The 27,080-nt window shown below is 46.3% G+C and overlaps 1 protein-coding gene across 2 annotated transcripts; it reads left to right on the forward strand.

Moving 5' to 3' along the window:
* The first annotated feature begins 891 nt into the window (after positions 1 to 891).
* On the forward strand, positions 892 to 25,584 carry GGT7 (gamma-glutamyltransferase 7). 2 transcript variants are annotated; one of them, XM_037496515.2, is made up of 16 exons: positions 892 to 944; positions 1,353 to 1,551; positions 8,269 to 8,504; positions 8,849 to 9,000; positions 10,505 to 10,622; positions 11,451 to 11,518; positions 11,726 to 11,799; positions 12,115 to 12,311; positions 14,351 to 14,438; positions 15,952 to 16,079; positions 16,245 to 16,333; positions 19,328 to 19,477; positions 19,594 to 19,711; positions 20,447 to 20,584; positions 21,712 to 21,811; positions 24,846 to 25,584. In XM_037496515.2, exons 2-16 carry the CDS (start codon positions 1,383 to 1,385, stop codon positions 25,007 to 25,009), a joined length of 1,989 nt encoding a protein of 662 aa, XP_037352412.1. In that variant the 5' UTR covers positions 892 to 944; positions 1,353 to 1,382; the 3' UTR covers positions 25,010 to 25,584. The 2 variants fall into 2 exon arrangements, with proteins under 2 accessions (XP_037352412.1, XP_037352403.1); XM_037496506.2 differs by lacking the exon at positions 892 to 944 and having other exon boundaries at positions 1,344 to 1,551; positions 21,712 to 21,804.
* Positions 25,585 to 27,080: the final 1,496 nt, after the last annotated feature.

Consider the following 27,080-nt stretch of genomic DNA (forward strand, 5'->3'; position numbering starts at 1 on the left):
TCACCCAGTGGATTTTCACTAGGTCCAGGTCATCTCTGAGCCTGGGGGTGGGGAAAAAGGAAATGTGTTCCCAGGGGCTTGACCATGCACCTCCCTCTGCCTGTGGACTGTGCAATGGAAGTGTGGACAAGAAGCCTCGTAAGAGGATTCCCCCATCCTTGGAATTGGAATAGCATGTAGTGTGATTGGATGTAGTATGTAGTGAGAAGAGGTTGAATGAGAATTCACGGGATTATGGAAATAACTACTAATTATCATCATCATCATCATCATCATCATCATCATCATCATCATCATCATGGCATTTATTGAGCAGGTGCCAAGTCCCACACTAAGCACTTTCCACATGTTATTTAATCCTCACAACAACTCTCTGAGGTGGATATTACTTACTCCATTTTACAGATAAGGAAATTTATACTCCAGGAGATTAAGTCTTGCCCAAGATCACAGACACTAGACGACATAGACCCACTCCCCGCCCTTTTATTCCCCCACCCCACCCCACCCCACTCCCGTCCATACCACCACCACTATTTTTTTCTCTAAGTGGTCTTTCCAGATCATATAAAAAACTCTTAAACTGATGGTAAATATTCAAGTTCCAGATATCCCGTTCCAGTCTACTGCATCATGATCTCTAGAGTGGAATCTGGAGACCTTTTTTTTTTTTTTTTTAAAGATTCTAACACAAACTCGTTTGGACTCACTGTCCTGTGCTCAAAGGTCCCAGAAAGGGTTGTGATCGAAAAGAGTCTGAGAAGTTTGGGAAGCCCAGGGAGGGATCTGAAACCCAAGGAAAGATTTCCAAGGAGGGGTCTCCAAGTGAAGAAGCAGTCTGAAGATGAACACAGGTTTAACAGTGCTGGGAGAGGGTTGCTGGTGAAGGTGGAATCCGAACTCGAAAGACGGGTCTGAGATCGGAGAAAGATCTTAGAATCCAGGTAGGGCTCTGGGGCCCGAGGTTCGGGATCGGGGACAGGATCTGAAGTCAGGCAGAGATCTGCGGTTAGTGGAAGGGTGGGAGGAGAAGGTTAGCTCGAGATGTAAGGGGGAAGGTGTTTGGTCTCAGGGCTGCAAAAGGTGACCGAAGCCACTAGGTCGCGCTTGCAGCGCGCTCTTCCCCCAGACCTTCTCCCACCCGCGCCACTGCGCGCCCCGGGCCTGCTCTCCGGGCTCTCCATCCTCTCGCGGACGGACCCGCGAGCCCACCGCGGGCTGCCATCGTCGAGCAAGCAGCGGGGCGAGCCAACACCACACACCGGCCAAGGCGGGGGTGCGGCGCCCCTTCCCCGCGGTCCAGGAGCTCAGGCCCCGCCCTCCCCCCGCCCCCGCCGCACCATTTCCGGCAGGCGCTGCGCTGCTGGGGGGCGCGGGCGAGGATGGCGGCGGAGAACGAGGCCAGCCAGGAGAGCGCCCTGGGCGCCTACTCGCCGGTGGACTACATGAGCATCACCAGCTTCCCGCGGCTGCCGGAGGACGAGCCGGCGCCCGCGGCCCCGCTCAGAGGCCGCAAGGACGAGGACGCCTTCTTGGGAGACCCGGACACCGGTGAGGCCCGCGGTCCCTATCCCTGCCCCCTGGGATGTCCCCGGCTTCCTCCGTCTCCCTAATTCATCCCCTTCCTCCAGCGCCTCTCCCTTCTCCCTCGCCCCCGTTAATTCGGTGGTAAAGTTAGGGTGCATCTCCGCCTCGGAGGCTTGGGGTGCGACAAGCGAGAATGAAGCCAGGGACTGCAGTAGGAGGGCTTGAGATTACCACTTGGGAAAAACCAATTTATAAAGAAGAAATGTTGGAGGGGAGCCTACGGAACAGCTATGCTGACTCAGAAGAGGCCTTTCTGAAGTCATGGAGAATAGGATAGGAGAAGCCAAGTCAGAGACTGCAGCAGGATGGATAGAGGCTAGATCTTGAGAAGAACTTGCCCCCAGTCAGGGATTGTGAGAAGGAGACTGTGGGTGGGAGGAACAGAATCTCTTCGTGTCCAGCGAGGGGTGCAGAGAATATGATGTCTGGAAGTGCTGGGTTTTAGGAAACAGGGGGATGGACTGCATGACCTCTCAAAGTCCTTGGGGACTAGACACTCCTTTGCTGCCCTATGAATTACCTCACCCCTACCAGAGCCATGGATTGGGCCAGGATGTTAGTTAGGTACCCTGCCCCCTAGCAAGCAGGCTCCAGAATGTTACTGTGTTCTCCCCAGCCTTCTGCAGGGACTGCAAGGGGTGGGTGCAGTAAAGAAGTGGGCAGGGGTTGCAGTAATGCCCGGGGCCAAGAGCTCTCTAAGCATTTCTTCCCTAGTGTTCTCTCCCAATCCATGTGGCCGAGAGCTAGCCTCCCCTCCATTCCTCATCCTCCATCCCGCATCCCTTTCCCTCAACGTCACTTCCTGGCATTAGAGCATCCTTCTGTTTCACTCTTCCTCTACCCTACCAGCCTGGCGGAACCTGCTTCTTTGGTTCACCCCTTTCTAGCCTGGCCTTCTGTAGCTATTCTCAGCCTGAAAGCCCCAAATTCTCTCCCTTTCTACAATCTTCTGGTCATTTGGCCCTGACAACACCCCTGACAACTTGACTATACTGTACCCCCTAAAGGTGGCGGGCAGTGAAGGTTTATGGGCATTAAATGTCAGGGTTGCAGATCAAAACTTATTTTCTAGAGCAAGTGGGCCTGGAATCAGGAGGTCAAGGGAGAAGAGTGGGAAAATGTATCCTGGTGGAGGATGCTAGTCTGAAACCAGGTCTCTTTATTTAGGGGTCAGGAATGCTGCTTCTGGTCCCAGCACTGTCCCAACTCACTGTGACACTGGGTGCACCTACCCTGATCTGTGCCTTAGTTTTCTCTTTTGGCTCAATTGAGAATACCTATCTCTCCCAACCTAGAGATTGGGAACCCCTGATATATTTTCTTCTGCCCTTCCCGCCACAAATGTCTTAGCATTTATCAAAACCTGTGATATTTATTTGTGCAATCATATGATTACTCCATGTCTGTAAGCCCCATGAGGATGGGTTCATACCTGTTTTGTTCACCATCCAGCACAGTGATAAGCACTCAATAAAAATTGTTGAATGAAAAGATGAATGAGGGCCTCCCTGGTGGCGCAGCGGTTGAGCGCTGGGTTGCGAAGCTGCCGGCGACCTCTGCGGCGCCGGTTCAATCCCCGGCTGCTCCCCGGCCACCTGAGGAGGGTCCCACATGGCGCGCAGACCTCTCCTGCCGCCCGCTGCTCCCCTCAGCAGTGTGCTTCGGTCTTTCTGCCTGCTCTGCTCCCCGCTCTGGCTCTGGTGAATTCTCTCACCCTCCCGCGCTTCTGACTGTACCCAGTGCATGTATAAACAAACAAACAAACAAACAAACAAATAAATAAATAAAACATGCCTCTATAAAAAAAAAAAAAAGAAAAGAAAAGATGAATGAGGGGCCTCCCTGGTGGCACAAAGGGTTGGGGTGGGACCTATGGAGCTGTCTGCAGCCATTGCAGCGCGGGTTCGATCCCCGGCCTGGGAGCTGCTCACATGGCGCTGCAGACCTCTCCTGGCTTGCCCGCTGCTCCCCTCAGCAGTGTATTTCAGTCATTCCTCCTGTTCTGTTCCCCACTCTGTCTCTGGTGGATCCTCTCACCTCCCTGCACTCTGGCTTGTGCCCCAGCTCTTGTATGCATAAATAAATAAATCTTTTAAAAAAATAAAAAGGTGAATGAAACATCTTAAGATGAAGAATTTCAAGGAAGGGAATTCTCAAACCTGGGGAGGCTTTGTATAGAAATCCAACAGAGACCCTGAACTTCTGAGCTTCTGGGGACCTACACCTTATGCCAAGGGTGTGCACTAAAGTTCTGAGGACCTTGCCATCATATCTCTGCAGTCATTGCAATGCATGTCTCCCAGTCCTGCTTCCAAGCCTCAAGGGCTAGCAGCCTGCTAGCTAACATGGCCTCTGCTCTCAAGTTGGTGGTGCCACCTAGTGGCACTGCCCATCCTCTTATCCAGGGCTTTGGTTTTGCCTAGCTAACTTCTAACCTTCCAGAACCAAGTGTCAGGCACCTCACAGCAGGTACTGTAGAAAATGATGCTAGATGGTGACCACTCCAAGGTTGAGGAAATTCTTTTCTCTCTTCTGAGCTGCAGGCTTCCTTTGGATGTCCTACAGGTTCCTCACTTTCAGCATGTTCTATACTGAATTCACTATCTCCTTGCCCAAACGCCTGCTCTTTCCTCCACTCTTATTCTTAATTATTGATGCTGTCATTCCTCCACTCTCCAAGATAGAAGCCCACGAACTACCCTTGATTCTCCTCCCTTTCTTTCATTTCCAAATGGTGATCATTATGCTCTGTCCTGCTCCTAAGTATCTTCTAAATTCCATCTCACCATCCCTTTCATCATCACTGTAGACTAAGCCACTCTCCCCTCTTACCCATAGGCTTCTGGCCACTCTCCCTCCCTCCTGTCTCTTTCCCCACCAACCCCAATCCATCCAACCCCTTATACTTCTAATCATGTCGCTCTCTCATTCAAAAAGCCTTTGTGATTTTTTCCCTTAAGGAAGTAAAGCTAGTCAGGATGACCTCAGTCTCCAGTTAGATCTCCTTTTTGAACTCTAGATTTGCCAAGGCAACTCTGTTCAAGTTTCGTTGTTATAAACTCAGCTAAAATGGAATTAATGTAAAAAGAGAATTTTGGGGGGTAATGTGACTGAAAAGTTTAAGGGAATAGGACTTCAGGCATAGCTAGATTGCGGTGCCCAAAAAGGAACTTGCTTTTCTCCATCTTCTGTTTTGCTTTTGCCTTCCTTTTTATAGACTTTATCCTCAGAACATTTCCCACCTGGGGGGGGGGGGCAAGATGCCCTCAGCAGCAGTAGACATACATCTTACTACCTTTGCAATCTAGACAGAAGAAAAGCCTTTTTCTCTCCAATAGTTCTAGCAAAAGACCAAAGGTTTAGTCTCAAGGTCCTAGTGTCAGTCATATGCCTCTCTCTTAACTGATCGCTATATAGAGGTGCTTGTTTTGACCTGTTGGGCCTAGGTCATATACTTACTCTGATCAGGATGGAGGGCTGAGGAATGAGAGAAGGGAAGTGGCATTCTCTAAAAGAAAATTGAATGGAGAATGGTGACTGAGCAGATCAAAACTAGATGCCTCCAGACAACTTGGTGTCCCACCCATCTCACCCATTCAGATTAGCCACAATTCAACACATCAACTTTTCCCCCAAAAGACTTGTTTCTTCTGGCCTCAAACTAACCTTTTCCCAGTGTCCTATTGTTCTTATGTATTAGTAAAGCCAATGGTATTACTGCTCCAGCACTTACACAATAGGTGATCTGTGTTTTTTTGTTGAATAAGTGATTAACTTAATGATTGACTGATGGAATAAGAAGTTTTGAATAGAGCCAACTCTGATGGGGTCATATCACCTTCACCTCTGGGCTCCTCACAGATCTGATTGAAGAAAACATACTTAAGAACAAATACCTGGAACTATCAACTAGAATTAAAATGTAAGAATGGTTTTTAAGGGTGGAAATGGCTTCTGATGCCAGGTGGAGCAATGGAAAGATTTTTGAGATACATAGACATTTGATTCTGCCTTTTATTCATTCTATGAATTTAACAGTCAGTATCACCTTTCTTAGCCCAATTTCCTCATCTGCAAAATGGAGTAGGCCTAGCTCCTAAAATGAAGGGAACACTTCAATGAGGGAATACATGTAAAGTACCTGATATATAGTTAACATCAATAAATGTAAGTTCAGGACCATTTCCTGCACTTCTTCTGAAACATCTAGGGACAAAGAAGAGTTCTGTGGCCATAGTTGGTGTTTAATATCTATTGAATGAATTCCAGTTTTATGTACAGACTCTGTGGTGCTGGTGCTGAGGGTTACATGAAAATATGATCATCCAAAGGAGGCTTCCAGAAGACAGGTTTATTAAATAAAAAATTAAAAACAGTTCATGGTAGGAAAAAAAAGCAACACTGAAGAAAACTTGAAAGTCTCTTCTCCATTCCTATCTCCCTACAATTTCCCTTTTTATTTAAAAATATGTGTATTGATTTTTTTAAGAGATATATATGTACCCCAGTTCTTGTATGCATAAATAAATAAATCTTTAAAAAAAAAAAGATAAATAAGTAGTGGCCCTCCCTAGTAGCTCAAGGGATTAAGTTTCAGCACTATGAAGCTATCCGCAGCCACATCAGCATCAGTGCTATTCCTGGCTGGGGAGCTGACCCACAGGCGCAGCAGACCTCTCCTGTCTCGCCCACTGCTCCCCTCAGCAGTATATTTCAGTGGCTCCACCTGTTCTGCTTCCTACTCTGTCTTTGGTGGATCCTCTCACCCCCTGCACCTCAGCTCTTGTATGCATAAATAAATAAATATTTTTTAAAAAGATATGTAAGTAGTAAAAATTCAAATAAAAAATTCTCTCATCTTATTTCAGTATTTTTTTCTCAAAAGTTACCACCAGGGGCCTCCCTGGTGGCACAAGGGGTTAAAACACAACCTATGAAGCTGTCCGCAGCCAGTGCAGCATGAGTTCGATCCCCCCCCCCCCCCCCTCAGCCAGGGAGCAACCCACATGGCGCAACAGACCTCTCCTGACTCACCCGCTGCTCCCCTCAGCAAAGTACTTCAGTCAATCTGCCTGTTCTGTTCCCCACTCTGTCTCTGGTGAATCCTCTCACTGCCGCCCCCCCACCCGCCCCCACCCTGGCCTGTAGCCCAGCTCTTGTATGCATAAATAAATAAATCCATGTCAGGGAGCCTGGATTTTTTTTTTAAATCATGTTGGCATCAGTGAGCCATGCTAGTATTTTAAACAAGAAAATATAGTCGTCAATTTCTAATATCCTACAGGTTTCTAAAGGGGCTATACTCCTAATGCATAGCCACAGGTGTTCAAAAAATATTTACTGAATTAATGAACTTTTAAAAACTTTAAAAAGTACAGCAAGGTATTAAGGTCAAGGTACCAGTCTATTTCTTCACTGTTCACCAATACCCAGGACCTTTAGGCCATTTACAGACCAGAATTCAAGGCTAATACTTGCAGGTGGGAATTATAGGGTGGAAGAGGGCCATCATGGAAAAGGAATGGAAATAACTTTGAACACCTGCAAGGAACCTTGTAACCATCCTGCCAGCTAGGGTCTAGCTCTTGTATCAGAATGGGGAAAGTGAGGGTCTTGATTGGAAATGACCTCTTCATATCACCCAGCAAGTAAATACATTTCAGGTCTCCCTTGCCTCTACTCTTATGATCCTCATACCCCTTTTTCAGATAGCAGCCAGAGGGATCTTATTAAAACACAAAAACAGATGGCTTCTTCTTTAAAACTCTGCAGTGGCCTCCCCAGACTCTTAGAACAACCTCCACAAGGCCCAGTGTTTCTGGCCTAGCCTCCAGCCTACCACTCTTTCCCCTTGTAGTTGAGCCACCCAGGCCTTGGTTATTTTCTTCTAATGTGTGAAGCTCATTTCTACCTAAGGGTCTTTGCACCTGCTCTTCCTTCTTTCTGGAACACTCTACACACCCATGCCTGGCTCTACATATAGATGGCTCCTTCTCATCCTTTAGTTCTCAATTGAAAGGGTTTGCCTAGTTTTCCAGCTAAGCAGCGTCCTATGCATACCATTTTCCTCTCATTTCATCCTTTTTCTTCCCAGGACCTGCCACAACTTGTCATTATATACTCCTTTACTTGTTGCTTTTGTTTGTTTGTTTTTGTTTTTGTTGCTCCTTTCACTGCTCTGTGAACCCCATGAAGGCAGGAACTGTATCCGTGCCTTTCCCCATGCTTCTAGCACTTACCAGGCTAGACACGTAGCAGACCCTCCATGTTTGTTGAATGAATGAATGGATAACTGAAGCAAGACTGGAAGCCAGGGTTTGTCTGCTCAGTTTCGGTAGCCTGCTTGCACAGATGGCTGGGCCCCAGCTGGAGCAGGATCCTGTTTCCTGGGAGGGCCCAACTCCCCCACCTCTCCAGGAAGTGTTCTCAGCCCCTGGCCCGAGGTTCCGGGTAATTTATCCCTGGGGAGGGAACCCAGCTGCCCTGTTGGGGGGTCCCTGTCTCTTCCCAGCCAGCCCCACTCTCCCTAGAGTGTATCTGAGAGGTGCTGAAAGGTGAGCTGTGCTGTCTAGTGGGGTTGGGGAAGGGGCGGGGAATGGGCAACCGGCAGAATAGCTCCGCCTGGAGGGCGGGCAGGACTGGGAAGGAGGCACCCAGACCGATCCCCTGGCCGCCCCGCAGACCCAGACTCCTTCCTGAAGTCAGCACGGCTGCAGCGACTGCCCTCCTCATCCTCCGAGATGGGCAGCCAGGACGGGTCGCCTTTGAGAGAGACGCGCAAGGACCCATTCTCTGCGGCAGCTGCTGAGTGCTCCTGCCGCCAGGACGGGCTCACGGTCATTGTCACGGCCTGCCTCACCTTTGCCACAGGTGTCACTGTGGCGCTAGTCATGCAGATCTACTTTGGGGACCCCCAGGTAAGGGGAGCAGGGAGGGTGAAGGGAGGGAACTGGAGAGAAGGGGGAGAGGCAGTGCTTGAGGAGACTGGGAATTGGGGGAAGGGGCCAGGAGACAAAAAACAGAAAGGGCTGTGATCTGAGAGAGGACTGTCCCAAGGGGAGGGGCTCCAGACTATGAGGAAGACAGAGCAAGGACTGATCAAGTAGAAGGCTCTTGAGGTAGTGAGGGAAGAGTTATGGAGGAGACAAGGGGATAGAGGGCAGAGCCCCCATCCTCACCCCTGTGGAGGTTCTGGGGTTAATGGAGGTACCTTGGGGACACAGGTCTCCTATTGCCCTGACTTGTCCCATTCCCCACCCAGATCTTCCAACAGGGTGCTGTGGTGACTGATGCTGCCCGCTGCACATCACTGGGCATTGAGGTGCTCAGTAAACAGGGATCTTCAGTGGACGCCGCTGTGGCAGCAGCCCTATGTTTGGGGATCGTGGCTCCACACAGCTCTGGTTTGGGCGGGTAAGGAGTTCCTAGCTGCAAAGATTCGGGTCCTCCAGGCCTAATTCTGTGTCCTGATCAATAGGCTTCATGGGCCACGGGGTTAGGGGTGGGGGGGCTAGTGTCCAAGTTTGAACAGAGGGGCAGCTGGGCCCCAACTCCCTGCAGGTTCTTTTCACCCAAGTTCACCCTGTTCTCCTTAAATGGAGTCAGAGAAGGTGTTTTTGAAAGCTTTTTTTTTCTTTTTTTAACTGGGAAAAGGATTTTGTCAACTATAAAATAAGGTGCACAGCTGGGAATATGCTGTCATTAAAACAGCTATACTTAAACTTTTAGGATTTACAAATCCCTGAGGCAATCCCTGTGAATCCGATGAAAGCTATGGATCCTCTAGCCTTAAAAACACACCCCAGGCTAAGAACTCTTAAAACAGAGATTTGAAACTGACCACCAATGGGTCAGACCCAGCACACAGACTGATTTAGTTTACACACTTAAATTTTTAAAAATGTGTATACAGTTGTTAAAAAGTTGAGAATTTTCATAAACATCCAGATTTCTAGCATCAGGAGACTCGGTAACGTTGCACCCACATTTCCACATTGGCTGCATATGTCAGGAGCTGAATAAAAGCTGCTTCTCATGATGGGGACTGTGCTGTCTACTTGTCCATAGTTCCTTCTACTCCCTATTGTTTATTTGTCCTGTTTTCCTCATTTTGTAATTTGGCTGCAGGACAATGATCTCAGATGCATCCCCCATCTCAGATAGAAACAAGTCACAGAAAATGGGACAAGCTGACTCTTGTGAGATCAGTCCCCAAGACCAGCCAAAGAAATTCCCCTTTTTTTGTGGGGGGGCCTCCCCGGTGGCGCAGTGGGTTGAAAGCAGTTCTGTGAAGCTGTCCGCAGCCTCTGCAGCATGGGTTCAATTCCCGACCGGCCAGGGAGCTACCTACTTGGCACAGCAGACCTCCCCTGTCTTGTCCGCTGCTCCCCTCAACAGTGTATTTTGGTCAGTCTGCCTGTTCTGCTCCCCAATCTGTCTCTGGTGAATTCTTTCACCCTCCCCTGCCTCTGACCTGTGCCCCAGTTCGTGTATAAATTAAAAAAAAAAAAAAAAGAAAAGAAATTCCCATTTTTGGTTGTGCAGTCTGTCCTTACATAATTCAGTCCTGAGAGAGGGAGTGGGGACATACCAAGGAGGCAGGTGCAGGAAGCTGGCAAGGGTCCAGTTGTGATCTGGGGTGGGCCAGAACATCCTGCTCTCCCAGTCTCTGGGTTTTCCCTAATCAGGGATTAAAGTCTCCGGTGACAGGCTGTAGGGTCTGCAACCACCTCCATTTAACTTCCTACTCTTGTTGGGTGGTTGAGTCTCTGAATCCCTGCTGGGGCGGGAACTCACATACCTGATTCCTGATGGCAGACTGAGCTTTCAGCCATCACCTTTGGGGCCTGAGGGGCAGCAGGTTCATTGTTCAGTGGATTGGTATCTTGTCACCCTTCCCCTTCTGTGTCTCTCCCAGTGGAGGCGTGATGCTGATACATGACATTCGAAGAAATGAGAGCCACCTAATTGATTTCCGAGAGTCTGCACCAGGGGCCCTCAGGGAAGAGGCACTGCAGAGATCCTGGGAGACCAAGGTGGGGACCCTGGTTAGAAGAGAGGGTCCAGGGGTATCTCCTTTTACCACCCTTCCTGCTAACCCAAACATTATTTTGCTGAGGAAATGAGTTGAGCAGCTATGAAGCTATGAGGGAGAAAGCCCCCCGATAAAATAATGAACAAAAATATCTGGATGGTTGCCAAACAACAACACTTTATCTCTGGGGACCTTGACTATCTGGCATATAGGAAGGAATAAAAAGGCTGTTGAGCAGCCTGAGATGTCACAAAGTTGCTATACTCTGAGCCTGTTGACTGGGACTTTCCTGACCCCTGACATTGGAAGATTAGAGAGGAACTGCTGAAGGCAAGTTCCACTCTCCATTGTTCATGTCCAGAGAAGTGAAGGAAGAAACAGACTAACTTGGAAAAATAGATATTTAGTATGGTGGCAGATGCCAAACACACCCTTGACTTATCACAGCTCAGGGTAATGGTGGTATAATAATGAAAAGATTAAATGTATTTACTTTGTCCACTATTTTAAGCAACAAGAGTAGGTATAATCTAATGCAGACAGATTTCCATCTAAATTGGTTTTGTCCTGGCTCTTTAAAGTGTTTGATTAATTTATAAATCCCTCACTTACGATCTATATAGAAGCCTTTTTGCACCTGCTGGTAGTAAATCAGGGAAATGGGAGGGATGCCTGCTGAGAGGGCTTGTCCCTCCTCTGGGATACTTGGCCTGTGTCTCTCCCCTGTGCCAGCCCCTCATCCCTGGCTTGGGGCTCTGCGGAGTTCAGCCCAGCCCCCCCCTTCCAGTGACCTGGTCTCCTCTCTCCCTCGCCTGCCGGCCTCGCCCAGCCTGGGCTCTTGGTGGGGGTCCCTGGAATGGTGAAGGGGCTTTATGAAGCTCACCAGCTTTATGGCAGGTAAAGATCTTCTCCTTGGGGACCAAGGGCCCCTGCCTGTAGCTCTCCTTGGGTGGCCTCCTTCTTTCCTGGATTCTCCCCTTCCCAATTTCCCCCCTAATATCCCCTTCCCTTGCCAGGACTCTCCTTCCCAGGAACCCCCCTCCCCCCAGGACCCCTCCTCCTCCCCCCAGGACCTCCACCACCCCCTGCTCTCCGGCCCCCCAGGCTGCCATGGTCCCAAGTCCTGGCCTTCGCAGCAGCTGTGGCCCAAGATGGCTTCAACGTGACCCATGATCTAGGTCAGTGTGGCTTGGGGGTGGAGGGAATGGCATGAGGTTGATGGAGAGGGAAGGGGGTCCCCTGAGATTTGGAGCCCATTCCACAAAGCACCTCTCTTCAGTTTGCTCCTGAAGCCTCCCCCACCCTCACCAAGGCAGGGAGGCGGGGCGCATATACACCACCACCACCCTTTAATTCTCTGTCCTCCCACCCAGCCTCCTTGAGAACCAAAGTGCTTAGCGTCTCAGCCCTCACCCCCCCCCACCTACTGTGCACCTCAGCCATCTGGTACAGTCCTGGCACCCCCCAACCCAGCTTCCTCTCCCTGCCCACAGCTCAAGCCCTGGCTGAACAGCTGCCACCCAATGCGTCTGAGCGCTTCCGTGAGACATTCCTGCCATCTGGCCGCCCACCACTACCTGGTTCAATGCTGCATCGGCCAGACCTGGCCTCGGTGCTAGATGTTCTCGGCACTTCTGGCCCTGCCGCCTTCTATGGTGGAGGCAACCTCACGCTGGAAATGGTGACCGAGGTAAGCACGTGGGGAGCCCCTCTGCACGAAAGGACTCGATTGCAGGGATGTCCTCTTCTTTTCCTGTCTTTCTTTCTGCGTATATTTAATGGGAATCCCATTTTCTTGAAATTCTAGAATAGAAAAAACTATTTGGTGACGGAAAGTATATCTGTGATTATTCGGTGCTGGAGGGATTGACTAGGATGTGGCACATAGAAACCTGAGTTATGGAAATGTCTTGAGAGAAGTAACTTTGGGCTCTTCTGGGTTGGTGCCCACAGGGGCCTATCCTGTCCTTCCCACGCTTGGTGGAAACCAAGGATCAGTCTTGCAGGCTTCCCTGAGCCCACAATTCCACACAGCTCTTGGGTTTTCTGGGTACTGAAATGACCCTTGCACTGATGACTGGGAGGATTTGAAGAAGGGTTCCCAAACAATCCCAAAGAGTCTTTGTCTGAGGCAGGAGTGGGTTCTGGGAACTGTTGTCAATAGTTCAGAACTCTTAATGGAAAATTATGTTGAAGCTAAGGCTACACAGATCATCTCAGTGCTGCTTTTATCTGTGCAACGGCAGTGATTACACCTATCTCTGCCATACAGTTATGGGAATGAAATAGGTCCATCATTGATTCTGCATTCACTGGGTACCTGCTCTGTGCCACATCTTGTGTTGGGCATTGGAGGTGTGGATGTGGTGACAGAAACCCATCCAAATCTTTTTCCTTCGCAAAACAGGAGCAACAGCTCTCCTGCCCACCTGTGACCATGCAGGTGCCTCTCTTTTTCTTTCTCCTTTTCCTAATAAACCTGTGCCTTTAAAATATAACCTTCAAAAAAGGGAGGGAGGAAGAAAGGCAGGAAGCCATCCAAATGGACTTAACTGCATGTGTAGCAATTTCAGAGTTACCCAAAAAGTCAGATCTTCTAAAGCAGAGCCAGTGGCAAACCAAAGTAAATTTGGTTAAAGTTTTGGTTTTTTTTTTTTTTTTTTTTAAAAAGGTCCAGCAGAGTACTGACTTGTTTTACTGGTCCAGGGGCTCTATCCACGTTGGTTGGTGTTGGTCTGTCGCTCTATTTCCCTCTATTTGAATTCACTCTCTGTCTGACCCTTGCCACACCCATTCCTCACCAGCCACCCATTCCAGAGAAAGAGCATTTCTCATCCCAGCAGTTCTGACCCTCAAAGTTACGTCTCAACACCCCATCATGGGCCTCATGGCTGTTCTCAAAGCAATCACTATGAGTGGAAAAGAAATACTCTGATTAGCCAGATGGGGATCATGTATCCTCTTACAAGTTGGAAAGGGATGAAGGAGACACTAGCAAAGACCCCTGGAGCTTAAAAAAAAAACAAAACTCAGAATAGACTTTAAAGACAAAAGAACACACACCAGCCAAGACATTCAATGTATAGTTCACTGAGGGTGGACTAGAAGTGAGAGGTTTTAGATATTAAAAAGTACTTAAAAAGGAGAGGATTGAAACTTAGCATGCTAGATAGAATGGGATAAGCCCATTGGTTTGTCCATTATTGGTCCAGGAAGAGTCATTTCCACCAGGCTGATCCAGAGTTAATGATTTTGAAATGGCTTCAGTTGGTTGTAATGAAATGTAGACTTCAATTTTGATATCTCCTAAGCAGGTGCTGCTATAAGTGGAAAATCTTCCCTTTTCATAGACAGAGAAGGCAGTACACGCAAGGATATGGAGTCATGAGTTCAACAACTGCAGGTCACTTTGGGTGCTCTGCATTGCTTGCTGGGAATAGCAAGACTTGAGGTAGAAGAGGTAGGCATGGACCAGAGCACAAGAGGCCTTGAATACCAAGCTTAGGAGTTCATTCCTGGAATGCATCTAGCATCATAGGAAGTTTGGTACTCAATGTTAATGAATTCCCCCTCCCCTTTTTCCTGGGGTAACCAGGGCTGATGGGGTCCCTAAAGAGCATGATAAGCATTTCAGAAAGCTCTGAAATTGTAAACATCTGCTATGTCTATGATTCAAATGTTTCAATCCCACATGCTTATAGTGGTGGGGGGTCATTCTCTCCCATCCAGGCTCAGCACGCAGGGGGTGTCATAACTGAGGAGGACTTCAGCAACTACAGCGTCCTTGTGGAAAAGCCTGTGTGTGGCGTGTACAGAGGTGACCTCTCCCCCAACTCCTAGGGTCCCCACTCAGGAGAAGCCTCTGAGTCCCTGGTCACATCCTCTCACCTTGAGACTCCTCCCCATTTCACAGGAGAGAATCTGATGCAATGAGCTGCCTGGGCAGCCAATTCTTGAAGCAAGCCAGAACCAATCCACCCTCTGAAGTAGTCATGGGATTAGTTACCCCAAGTATTTAGGATATGGAGAGAGAGATCCGATCAAAGCACAGGCCTGGAAATTGGGGTTCTGACCAAAGAATGTCTCAATTTGGCCTCTGTCTTGTGGCTACTGCCTCCCCAGCCTTGCATTCCCTAAGAAGAATTTATGACCAAAGTCCATCTAAGCTTCAGGCTAGCACAAACGTTTCAAGACATAGCTTTGTTTCATAGACCTCCCCCTCATTATGCCAAAAGGCCCATCTCAAAGCCAGTGAGGAACCTAGAAAGCCAAGTTTACAACATGGGTTTGTTCCATGTTTGTTGAATTAAAAGTGATAGTTTCCTGAGTCCCTCAGGAGATTTTCAAGTTCCCCTCTGTATAAGGAGGCCCCAAATAATACCAAGTCCTAGGTAAGCCTGTATTTGAATTCAGGTTCACAGACCTAAATCTCCAACCTGATTTCTGTGCCAGAGGTTGTGGTATATGAAACAGAGGAAAGAACATTGCTTTGGAGCCAGAATTTTCCTGGTTTGAGGATCATCTGTGCCATTCTCCTTGAACAAGTCACTTCCCACACTCAGCCTTGGTTTTCTTCCAAAGTGGAGATAATTAGAGCGTTTACCTCAGGGTGCCCATGAGGATCTGATGAGATGATGCTGCAAGTTGCCCTAATTAGAGTGGACACTGAGTGTGTGTTTACTTTTCTATTTCCCCTCCCCAGCCCAGGTTCTCTTGGCAATGCCAGGACCTTGAGTACTCTGGGTTCCCCTTGTCTCTCATAACCTTGGGCCAACTGCCTCTCCATGCCTCAGTTTCCTCATCTGTAAACTGGGGATGATAACAGTACCCATTGTGAGGTTTGACTAAGTTCATTAGTAAATGTTAGCATTACATGTCAGGTATTAATTTTATTTTCTTGAAGTCCAAACATCTAATAAAAGGGTCCTCAGATAGGAAGAGGTTGCTGTTCCCAAGAAGTTTTAGGGGTGGGACCATCAAGGGCCCTGACTAGTATTCTGGTCTGTGGGAGAAGCTGAAAGGAGACACATAGTAGGCCAACAATCTGGATATCTGCCCCTGCTCTGCCAATGGCCTGCAGTATGACTCATAGTCCTCTAGAGTTTAGGTTTCCTCATATGGAAGAAGAAACTGAAGACCAGTATTCTGTGTTGGAATATTAACCCTGCCCTTGGCTTGCCATGTGAACATGGGTGGGTCCCTTTGCCTCTGAATGCAATTTCCCTATCTGATAGGGGTTCAATGCAACAGTCACAGTTTATGTGATAGTGAGATGTGGAGATGCCTTGATCCCTCCTCCCCTGCCATCTGGTCATTTCCTGTCCTTTCAGGCCACCTGGTTCTCAGTCCCCCACCCCCGCACACGGGCCCTGCCCTCATCAGTGCTCTCAACATCCTCGAGGGCTTCAATCTCACCAGCCTGGTATCCCGGGAACAGGCTCTTCACTGGGTGGCAGAGGTAAGGCTGACCCTCTCCTCCCTACCCTGGGTTCTGGGGACACTGGGAATGGGAGGATGGGCTACTACCAAGTTTTCTCATACATGGGGATCATACCCACATCACCCTGGGTAAGGGTGATGGGAGGAACCTGCAACCTCTTGCACATCCCTGCTTTGTTTTCAGACCCTAAAGATCGCATTAGCCCTGGCCAGCAGACTGGGAGATCCTGTCTACGATTCTACCATCACTGAGAGCATGGATGACATGCTCAGGTGGGTCCCAGGGCAGGACCCTGGGGATTGTAGATATATTGAAGGGTTTGGGGGAAAAGATCTGTGAGAAGCAGCTAATGGAGCAATAAGACCTGAGGTTCCAAATCAATTTCAATTCAATCCCAACTCACAGTGTGACACTGGTTGTTTCTGCACCTCTATTTCCTTGTCTGTACAATGAGTTGGTCTACTGTATGGCTCTTAAACTTTTTTTTAAAGCCGTGTAGGCCCATCTGTTCCCCCTTTTTCTTTTTTTAAAGGAACTATCATTTTTTTTAAAGATTTATTTATTTATACAAGAACTGGGGTACAGTCAGAGGCATGGGAGGGTGAGAGAATTCACCAGAGACAGAGCAGGGAGCAGAACAGGCAGATGGACCAAAGACACTGCTGAGGGGAGCAGCGGGCGAGACAGGAGAGGTCTGCCGCACCATGTGGGTTTCTCCCTGGCTGGCCGGGAATCAAACCAACGCTGCAGAGGCTGCGGACAGCTTCACAGTGTGGTGTTCAACCCACTGTGCCACTGGGGAGGCCCTGTTCCCCCTTTTGAGAGGAAAAAGAAAGCCTAATAACAATAAAAAGAGTCCAAAGGCAAATACTGGAACTGGGGGGGATTTTGACTAGCAGCATAACATAGTGGAAAGACTAGACTCTGGTCACACTGCTTCAGTTCAAACCCCAGCTTCATCATTCACTAGCTGTGCAGCATTGAACAAGTCATTTAAACTCTGTAAGGCATCAGTTTCTCCAAGGAAGGCTGACAATGATGGTACCAATCTTGTGAGGTCATAGTGAGGACTAACCAAGATCATACCAAGCACTTAGCATGTTGTCTGGCATATCATAAGTGTTCAATAAATATTATTATTTGGTAATAGGGGTAAGAACGGTTATTATTTACGTGCTACTATAACTGATTTAAAGGCTAAGGGAAAAAACAGAATGTAAATTACATTTAGAGTTAATGAAATTTGCAGTCTTACTCATCCCTCTATGTATTACATTGGGACTGATGGAACTAAATGAATAGCTTATGACTAAAAAGCAAAAGAACAGCAAATAAGAACAACTAGCTCACATCCACCAGGATGAGCCCTCTGTCTCTTCCCCAAACCACTTGAAACAAAGTCCTCTCTACCTGCTGTGTGTCGCCACCAGTCTTTATAGTTGAAAACCAAATAAATGTCTACAGTAATCCTTGGTAACTTATCATTCTCTAATCAGCTAGAATAACTGAACTAACAGTGATTAAGAAAACCCCAGTTGAATGTTAAAAGTGGAGAATTGCATGTCAGCTTCAATATCAATACAAATCTGACTCTGAAATATACGTACCTTATTAAATTCATTCAACTGATTTATCCAGTAGTTCTTGAGGGCTGGCTATGTGCCAGGTCTCCCCATGCCTTTAAAAAAAAGGGTCCTAATAGCAAATAGGGATCTTTCTATACAAAACCGTCCCCTGACTAAACTCATAATAAAACTTTAGTTTAGACTACAAACATTGGGTTAAATTAATTCATTCAAGACAAAGACTTTTTGAACATCCACTATGCCCTGGATACTTTTAAAGAAAGAGTTAGTGGGTAAAGTCAAGCAACTAAAAGATTCTTAAACATTAAATAAATTATTTTTTTCATATTTTTTTTATTAAATAATAAATTTTATTTTTATATTCCCCCATACAACTGCACATGCCCCATTCTGACCCCAATCCCTCCCCTCCCGGCCCTCACCCCCCAAAAAGTGTCTCTGGTTCATAGTTTTTTGTTGATTTTGATTTTCACTTTCTTATAGTTATTCATTTTCCTGATCCCTTATTTAAGTTTTCTAGATTCCTGCTATGAGTGAGACCATCCGGTATTTTTCTTTTTCTTTTTGGCTTATTTCGCTGAGCATGATCCCTTCCAGCGCCATCCATGTTGCTGCAAATTGCATGTGTTTATCTTTTTTGAATGCTGAGTAATATTCCATGGTATATATGTACCACATCTTCTTGATCCAGTCATCTATTTTTGGGCATTTGGGCTCTTTCCAAAGCTTAGCTATTGTAAATAGTGCTGCTGCAGGTGTTCTTTGGAATTGATGTTTCTGTGTCCTTTGGGTAAATACCTAGGAGTGGAATTGCTGGATCATATGGAAGCTCTATGTTTAGTAGGTCCAGAAATCTCCACACAGCTCTCCATAGTGGTTGGACCAGTTTGCACTCCCACCAACAGTGCAGGAGAGTTCCTTTTTCTCCACAACCTCGCCAACATTTGTTGTTGCTAGTTTTTTTAATATGTGCCATTCTCACTGGTGTGAGATGGTATCTCATGGTAGTTTTGATTTGCATTTCCCTGATGACAAGTGATATTGAACATTTTTTCATATGTCTGTTGGCCATTTGCATTTCCTCTTCAGAGAAGTTTCTTTTTAGCTCTTCTGCCCATTTTTTGACTGGGTTATTTTCTTTGTTGTTGAGTCTCATCAGCTCTTTGCATATTTTTGTGATCAGTCCTTTATCATTAGTGTTGGGTGCAAAAATGTTCTCTCAGTTGGTGGGGTTTCTCTTTGTTTTTGTTATTGTCTATTTTGCTGTGCAGAAGCTCTTTAATTTGATGTAGTCCCAGCTGTTTATCTTTGCCTTCACTATCACTGCTTTGGGTGATGTGTCTGTAAAGATGTCTTTGATATGCAAATCACGTAGTGTTTCACCTATATTTCCTTCTATGTATTTTATGGTTTCAGGTCTTAAAACATTAAATAAATTAAAAGTTGCTTTTGGAAGAGAATCTGAATCACACCTTCATAAGTAAATTCTTTCAGTTCAACAACTATTTCCTGGTTATTTCCTATTTGCTAGGAATGAGTGAGCTTCTGCTCTCATAGACCTTACTGACCAGTGAGGGAGACAGATTTTAATCAAATAATCACAAATACAGACAGGATGGAAATGTGGCAGGTGTAATGGGAGCCTGTTGTGTGTTCATCTCCTACCCCTTGTCTTTTCAGCAAGGTGGAGGCTGCCTACCTCCGAGGCCACATCAATGACTCCCAAGCGGCCCCTGCCCCTCTCCTGCCTGTCTATGAGCTAGATGGAGCTCCCACGGCTGCCCAAGTGCTGATCATGGGCCCTGATGACTTCATTGTGGCCATGGTCAGGTATGCCAGCTCAGACTCAGAACCTGGCAGAAGAAATCATTTGGAACAGGAAGATGGGGGCTGGGTGGGGATGAGGACGGGCTCAGAGCTCACCTGGCCCCTACCTCGGCCCCCAGCTCCCTGAACCGGCCCTTTGGCAGCGGCCTCATCACCCCCTCCGGGATCCTGCTCAACAGCCAGATGCTGGACTTCTCCTGGCCCAATAGGACTGCTAACCACTCTGCACCCAGCCTGGTAGGGTCTTGCTTCCTTCCTCTTCTGGGGAGCCTGAGACCAGGTAGGAGGTGCAGCAGTATGGTTGCCCCTCCCTCCCTGCTTTCTATAGAAACTCCTATTATAAAGATAAGGAGCCTGTACAAGATATCCTCTTCATTCCTGGGGCTTAGAGCCTGTTGGATCCAAAGAAATCTAAAAACATATTTGTCACTGTCTTCCTGTGTGATCTGGACAGTCTTACTCCTTCACTTTCATCATTTATATGATGAGTATATTGGCCCCCAGTTCTTGATTTGGGCACTTCCCAGGACTGGTGGTCTCTGACTGTGTGATAATGATCTAATGGGATCAGCCCTATAGTTGAGCACCAAAGGAAGACTCAAGGAGGAAAGAGATAGGAATTAGCTAGTTGGAGTGGTCTCATTGAAGACCAGCACTCTAAGATCCTGCCAGCTGGGGCCTTAGCAGGACAAGAGAGAGAGATAACCAGGGTTATCTGTTCTTCCCCTTAGCCATTTTTCTTGACTTGGTACCCTCCTCTGCCACCCATGGTAGCCCCATAGCGATCCCAAAGCTCAGTGGGCCCACCATTGCCCCGCAGTTATCCAGAGTCCCCATCCATTTCAGACAGTGAAATACGGCCTGCAAAGGGACCAGTCTCCCATGAAAAGTGGGCTTGAGGGAGAGAGGTTGGAAAAGAGCTGTCTTATCTCACCTCTTACTGCCCTTGTGGTCTTGATCCTCTAACAACAGGAGAACTCGGTGCAGCCGGGAAAGCGGCCACTGTCTTTCCTGCTCCCCACTGTGGTCCGGCCAGCAGAGGGGCTCTGTGGGACCTACCTCGCCTTGGGGGCCAATGGAGCTGCCCGGGGTCTAAGTGGCCTGACCCAGGTGAGGTTTCCCCTGTGATGGGCCTTTTGTGGCTCTGACCCAAGCTGTGGCCTGGACTGTAGATGTTTCCCATGTCTCTGGCTTGTTCTCATCCCTCACTCGTGCATCCAGGATGGGCTGAGGCTTCTATGTGTCAGGCCCATCTTGGGCACTGGAAACATGGGCTGCGCTGTTCTTAGCAAAAATGGAGCCCTGAAGTTCCCTGAATTCCCAGTTTGCAGGGCCAGCAGAATTGAGAAGTGATACAGGGTTTGGGCCCCTAGATTCTGTCCCCCTCAAGTTCCATCATGCTTCAGGATCTGAAATAGACAAGCAGTGCTCTTTGGGGTCTAATTGTGAAAGAAAGGGCCTGCTACTTTCTGAAATGCCTCATAGCAGTTCACAAATATCTTGAACACCTGGTATATGTTCTAGGCACATAATAGGCAGGTGGTAGGTTAACTAACCTGAGCTTTGGAATTAGACATCCCTGGAACCCAGCCCCGTGCCCCCAGTTTCTACTTATATATGATGTTGGGGAATTCATTTAACTGCTCTCTACCTCAGTCTCTTCATTTAGTAAATGGAGATGATAACAATAGCTAACATTTATGGAGTTTTTACTAAGTGCCTGGCACAGTGTTGCATATTAACCTTCCCAGCTTCGGGAGGAATTTTTATTTCTATTTTATAGATGAGGAAACTGAGATACAGCAAAGTTAAGAAATTAGGTCCAATTTGGTAAGAGTGGGCAGGCAGTTTGGTTCTAGAACCTACCCATATGCCAAACCACTAAGCTAAAAGTACCCACATTGTCCTCTTAACCATCTCTAGCTGTTAACCCTGGCCTGGCCTGGCCTGGCCTGGCAGAGAGCTGTGGGTTGGATTAAAGTTGACTTGGGTGTTATTGGTGCCTCTTCCCTGAATCTCTAAACTCTAGAATAAGTCACTCTTTCTCTGGCCCTTGGGTTCCCCTCTGTGAAAAGGATCGATCATCATAGACTGAATTCTCTGTCTTCTGAGGCTGAAATGACATTCCTGATGTAAGCATTCTAAAGATTAAGGAGACTGGTCTGGGGTGAGAGCTGTTTAGTCCTGAACCCCCACTTTTAGGACAGCCCTGACTTCTGCCCCTTGGCTGTCTGCAGGTTCTGCTGAATGTCCTGACCTTGAACCGGAACCTGAGTGACAGCCTTGCCCGTGGCCGCCTGCACCCGGACCTGCAGTACAACCTCCTGCAGGTGGACAGTGAGTGCAGAGCAGAGAGAGACCCCATGGGGTGGGCATGGGGCCAGGTGGAGAAAGGGGCTCTTTCTGAGGGTGTCCCCTCCTCTGCCAGCACCAGCTCCCTGCTAATGAAAGTTTGGGTTTTTTCCAACCAACTCCTATTGGAACAATGAAATGTCTTGGGGATTGGAACTAGTCCTGCCATTTCCTGGCTGAGTAACCTTGAGAAATTCATATTTCCACTCAACCTTACTTGTTCCCTCTCCACATAGTCTCCTCATTGGTAAAATAAGATACAGTTGTTCATTCTGCAAACCATTCATCCACCAGTTTGTATTGAACACCTATTGTATGCCAGGCATCATTGAAGGTGCTGGGGATACTGCATTCATAAGTAGGCAAGAAAATAAATAATCAAGGAAATATGAGAGAGCACAATTAATACTCTGCAGACCATTAAAGCAAGATGAATGTGTAGGACCACCTCCATGATTGGGAAAGACTTCTATTTGGTGACATTTAAACTGAATTCTGAAGAGCAAGAAGAGCCTACCATGCAAAGAATCATGGCAGAGCAGGCCAAGGGAACAAACATAAGAACTCAGGGCAGGAGTGAGCTTGGCAGGTTTTAGCCATAGAAAGGAAATTAAGGTGATTGAAGGAGAGATGAAATCAGAGATTCAGTCAGGGGCCAGATGTTGGACTTTATAGTAAGATGGACTTTGCTCTAAGAGGGATAGCTGTTTGATTTTGGACACAGTTTAATTTGTAAATGGGAAGGTGTGCATACTTTTGAGGAGTTTTTTTTTTTAAATTACTACAGACAATATATTATGCCAGTCCAAAGACTGAATGAGACTTGGTCCTTGCCTGCTCAGTATTATCCCCATTTTACAGATAAAGAAACTGACATCAAGTGATTATAAATTCAGCAGGTGGCAGAATTGAGACTAGAATATATACTGGCTGATAACAAAGACTCAGTTCTTTACTGCATGGTGTTTGCTAACCACTAGACTGAAGTCTTTTAGAAGTCACAGAACTAGATCCTTAGCAGTCATACCCTATAGTGGGCTGGTAACTCTTTGGATCTCAACTGATGGATGATGAGGCTAGGTCATTGAAAATGATTTTTGCCCAACTACAATAGTGTCTTCTTGTCCCTTGGAATTTGATACTCTATGCTAAATTACCTGGAGGGCAAGAGAGCAATCAGCCCTCACTTGAGTCTAAAACAGGGATATGAGAAGTGGGGCCTTGCACCTGAGAGTTCTGGGAGGCTTGTTGGCGGAGGTGACAACTGACCAGGCCTTGATGTGAGAGCAGGAAATTGGCATTTGGAGGTAAAGAACTTTCTGGACAGGGACTAGCCTAGGAAAAAATCAAAAAGAATAGCTCAGAGAGCATCCAGAACACCAGCTAGACTAGAGACATTGTTTTCCAAACTTCAAAATTTATCCAGCACCTTCATGACTTTCTGCCACATTGACATAATCATCTCCAGACCATTTTTCACATAATGGGTCTAGGAATGGACTTCCTTTTTTAACATAAATTTTTTAAAAATCTTTTATCATAATCACAAATGGAAAAACCTCATTTGCTATAAATAGATCATAAATAACAACAACCAAAAAAATCAAATGCTTCTAGGTTTTAGTTCGGTATTACCACAGAAGGCTCTGAAACCTTCCAGGGAGAGTAGAGACCAGACTGAAATGTAGTCCTTGCTATTATTGAAAAGATTGAAGTAAACCACACAGGGACTACATCTCCAACTCAGTGACTCAGTGCTCTTCAATGTTGTGTCTTTATCTCAAAACTACCCCAAATCCTCCCATTTGGAGAAAGGAGAAGACCAGAGCTTTGTTGAACAGCAACGGGAAGTAAGATTATGAGGCTTACCATGGAGGTCCATGTTAAGATTTTATTCAGTTGAGTAAGGAAGGGATATGACCTGATTTGTTTTATGTAGAGGAGGTGGACTGAAGGGAGATTTTAAACCTGGGAGATAGAAGAAGCAGCTGGCATAATCGCCTGAGGAAAAGAAGATGAGGACCTAAACTTATACCAGAGTGTGGGGACTTGTTCGTTTCTGTAGTAAATGCTTGCTCAACATTTACTGCGTCCTCACCTTGTGATGGATACTGGGAATCAGTAGTGAACCAGACAACATCCCAGTCTCCAAAAAGCTAATAATCTAGTGGAGGGAGACACAGTAAATAATATTGGTAGTAGTGAGTACTTGGGAAGAAAACAATGCAAAGTAAAAATAATAGATGCTACTATTGAAATTTTAAATAGTAGTCAAGAAGTTTCTCCTTGGAGACTGGAATGAAGCAAGGGAGCCAGTTTTGTGAATTTCTAGGATGAGAACATTCTAGAAAGAGAGAACAGTAGTGCAAAGGCCTGACATAGGAGCATGTTGAATCAATTTGAGGGACAGCAAGGAGACTAGAGCAGAGTTAAGCCAGTGAGAATAGAAATGAGGAGAGAAATCTAGAGGTAGCAAGGTCCCAGATGATGTTGGACCTTAGAAGCCTTGGTAAGGACTTTGGATTTTATTTTAAGAGTCATCAAAACTGTTGGAGGGTTTTTTTAAACAGGGAAAGTGACATGGTCTGCTAATGCTTTAAAACAATTCCTTTAGGCCTCTGTGTGCCTAGACTGTAAGGAAGCAGGATGGGAAGCAGAAAGGCCAATGAGTGGGCTGTGCAGTAACCCTGGCAAGTAATGATGCCAAGTTGGCCTCAGCAGGTGGAAATGGAGATCCCAAAGCCCTTTTCCAATAGTCAGAATGATTATATATTATTGATCACTTACTGTATGCAAGACTGAGCTCTGTGCTTCCTGTATTATCTCCTTTAATTCTATAATAACTTCATGTAGTAGGTTTTTTGAAAATCCCAATTTTAGGCATGAGGAGACAGAGCCTCAGAGGCAAAGCAATTTGCCCAAGTTCCCATCTAGGACCAGGACTCAGGTCTGACTGTAAGACTCCTGAGCCAGTACTCTGAAGACTCTGAATGTGTGTATGTCGTGGAATGGTTTTCAGGTGAGTTCACAGAGGAAGAGATTGAGTTCCTGGAAGCCAGGGGTCACCATGTGGAGAAGGTAGATGTCTTATCCTGGGTCCATGGCAGTCGGAGAACCAACAACTTCATCATTGGTGTGAAGGACCCCCGGAGCCCAGATGCAGCTGGAGCCACCATCCTGTAGAGCAACGTGGTGGGGTGGGGGCTCTGCTCCCCCCTTTGCATGTTCCTAGAGTCCCTCCTTCTCCCAGGTTTGGTCTCAGGGGGACCCCAGGGATGCCCCAGATGTGGGGCCAGAGGGGATGCTTAGCAAATCCTATCCCAGAGTAACTGGAAAATTCTCCATCCAGGGCCTGTGGTGGTAGTGGTGGTGGTGAGTGTCATTGTCCACAACCAGTCAGGCAGGACCTTGAGGAGTCAGACTGTCTGTCTGTCTCCTTTCCCTCAGCCATGCTAGCCCTGAGCTTAGGGATGTGCTTGCAAACCCTTCTTGAGGGTCCTCACAGTCCCAACATCTCCATTCTGGCCTCATCTGGGCCTTGTCTTCCAGCTCTCTCCTCCTGTCCCTTGCCTCATTTCTTAAATCACTAGGATTTTTTTTTTTAATGGACCATCCTGGGGAGGAGGTGCTCCTCTCCTCCCACCAGGTTGAGGCGGGACCTTGCATCTGTGGGTCCCCAGGGTGTGGGGTAGGGGTGGGGGTGGGGACCAGCTCAGGGGCTTCCATTTGCAAAGGGAAATTAAAGAAAATATTGCTTAACCATGGCTCTGGCTTCATTTATGTTTGATTGTATTGGAAATGGGAGTGAGAGAGGAGACCTCAGTTCAGGCTATCCCTGCAGCCCTGAATTCAGAGCAAGCTGGAGTCAACTTTATGGGGTCCTAATAATATCTGCCACTCAAGACTTTCATCAATAATAATAATGGCTAGTGATTAAAATTACAGATAGCATCTATTGAGCATTTAATCTATGCCAGGTTCTATGCCAAACATGTTTGAAGTTAATCTTACTTAATCTATTATAAACCCTACTAGGTAGGTGCTAATATTCTCATTTTATATATGAAAAACTGGCAAACAGAATTTAAAGAATTTGTCTGTTTCCTTATGTATTAAATGGAAGAATTGGAACTAAATCCAAGAATGTCCAACTCTTAATCTATGTTCTCAACAACTTGTACATATACTAGATGAACTATTTATTATAAAGTACACTGGATTATCAGCGTACTTTATTATCAGTATTATCAGGCGGTAAGTACCTTTTATAGATTGTCACTCAGGTGTGCATGTATCCAGCCATTATTTCCGGGTACTTTGTAGGCATTGGAGATTCAGCACTGAACAAGGTACACATTTTTTGTGGATGTATCGTCTACAGTGAGAGTCAAACATTAAACAAGAACACAGATAATTGAGAAATTACCATCACAATGAGTTCTATGAGGAATGCTATAAGGATGTACTTAAAAGTTAATCTAGTTCATCCTCACCATCCTCATCCTTGGTGAGGATAAATAGGATTGACAGAAAAGGATGTGAGATGTCATTTTAAGCAAAGGAAACAATATGTGCAAAGGTCCATTGGTGAGAAGGGATATGTCATGTTTTAGGAGGTGGAAGAATACCAGTGTAGTCTTCATAGAGCAGGAGGTTGACAAACTGCATTTGGCAATATTTTCTTAAATATTATAGCAAATACACAAGTAACAAAAGAAAAAAACAAAAATTGAATGGCATCAAAATTAAAAACTTTTGTGCACTAATGGATGCTAGCAAGAGAGTGAAAAGATAACCCCCAAAATGAGAAAAATATTTTCAATCACATATCTGATTAGTTTCTAGTACCCAAAATATAAAAAGAATAATTACAGTTCAACAATCCAGTTAAAAGATGGGCAAAAGACTTGAGCAAACATTTCTCTACAGAAAATATACAAATGACCAGTAAGTTTATAAGATTCTTAATATCACAGGTAACTAAGGAAGTCCAGATCAAAACCACAATGAGATTCCACTTCATGTGCTTTAGGTTGTTTATAATAATAATATTTTTTAATTATATATATATATATATACACACATCATTCTTCCTTTTTTTGTTTTTTTATTTTATTTTATATATTTTTTACATCATTTTTCATTTTTGCACAGTGTATGCATTTTCATCTTGGTTATATTCCCCATACAATTCCCACCTCCCCTTATTATAATAATAATTTTTTAAAAATCACTTCTACATAGGAAATAGTAA

The sequence above is a fragment of the Talpa occidentalis genome, unplaced genomic scaffold (genome assembly GCF_014898055.3).
Source record: "Talpa occidentalis isolate TD23 unplaced genomic scaffold, MPIMG_talOcc4v2.1 talOcc4.10, whole genome shotgun sequence".
Classification (NCBI taxonomy): domain Eukaryota; kingdom Metazoa; phylum Chordata; class Mammalia; order Eulipotyphla; family Talpidae; genus Talpa; species Talpa occidentalis.

Bases quoted from the DNA above. Each gene is read 5' to 3' on its own strand.
- GGT7 (XM_037496515.2), top strand. From the start codon at position 1,383: ATGGCGGCGGAGAACGAGGCCAGCCAGGAGAGCGCCCTGGGCGCCTAC. The intron at 10,623-11,450 runs GTGGGGACCCTG...GGCCTCGCCCAG, and splicing joins AGAGATCCTGGGAGACCAAG to CCTGGGCTCTTGGTGGGGGT. The intron at 14,439-15,951 runs GTGACCTCTCCC...CTGTCCTTTCAG, and splicing joins TGTGTGTGGCGTGTACAGAG to GCCACCTGGTTCTCAGTCCC.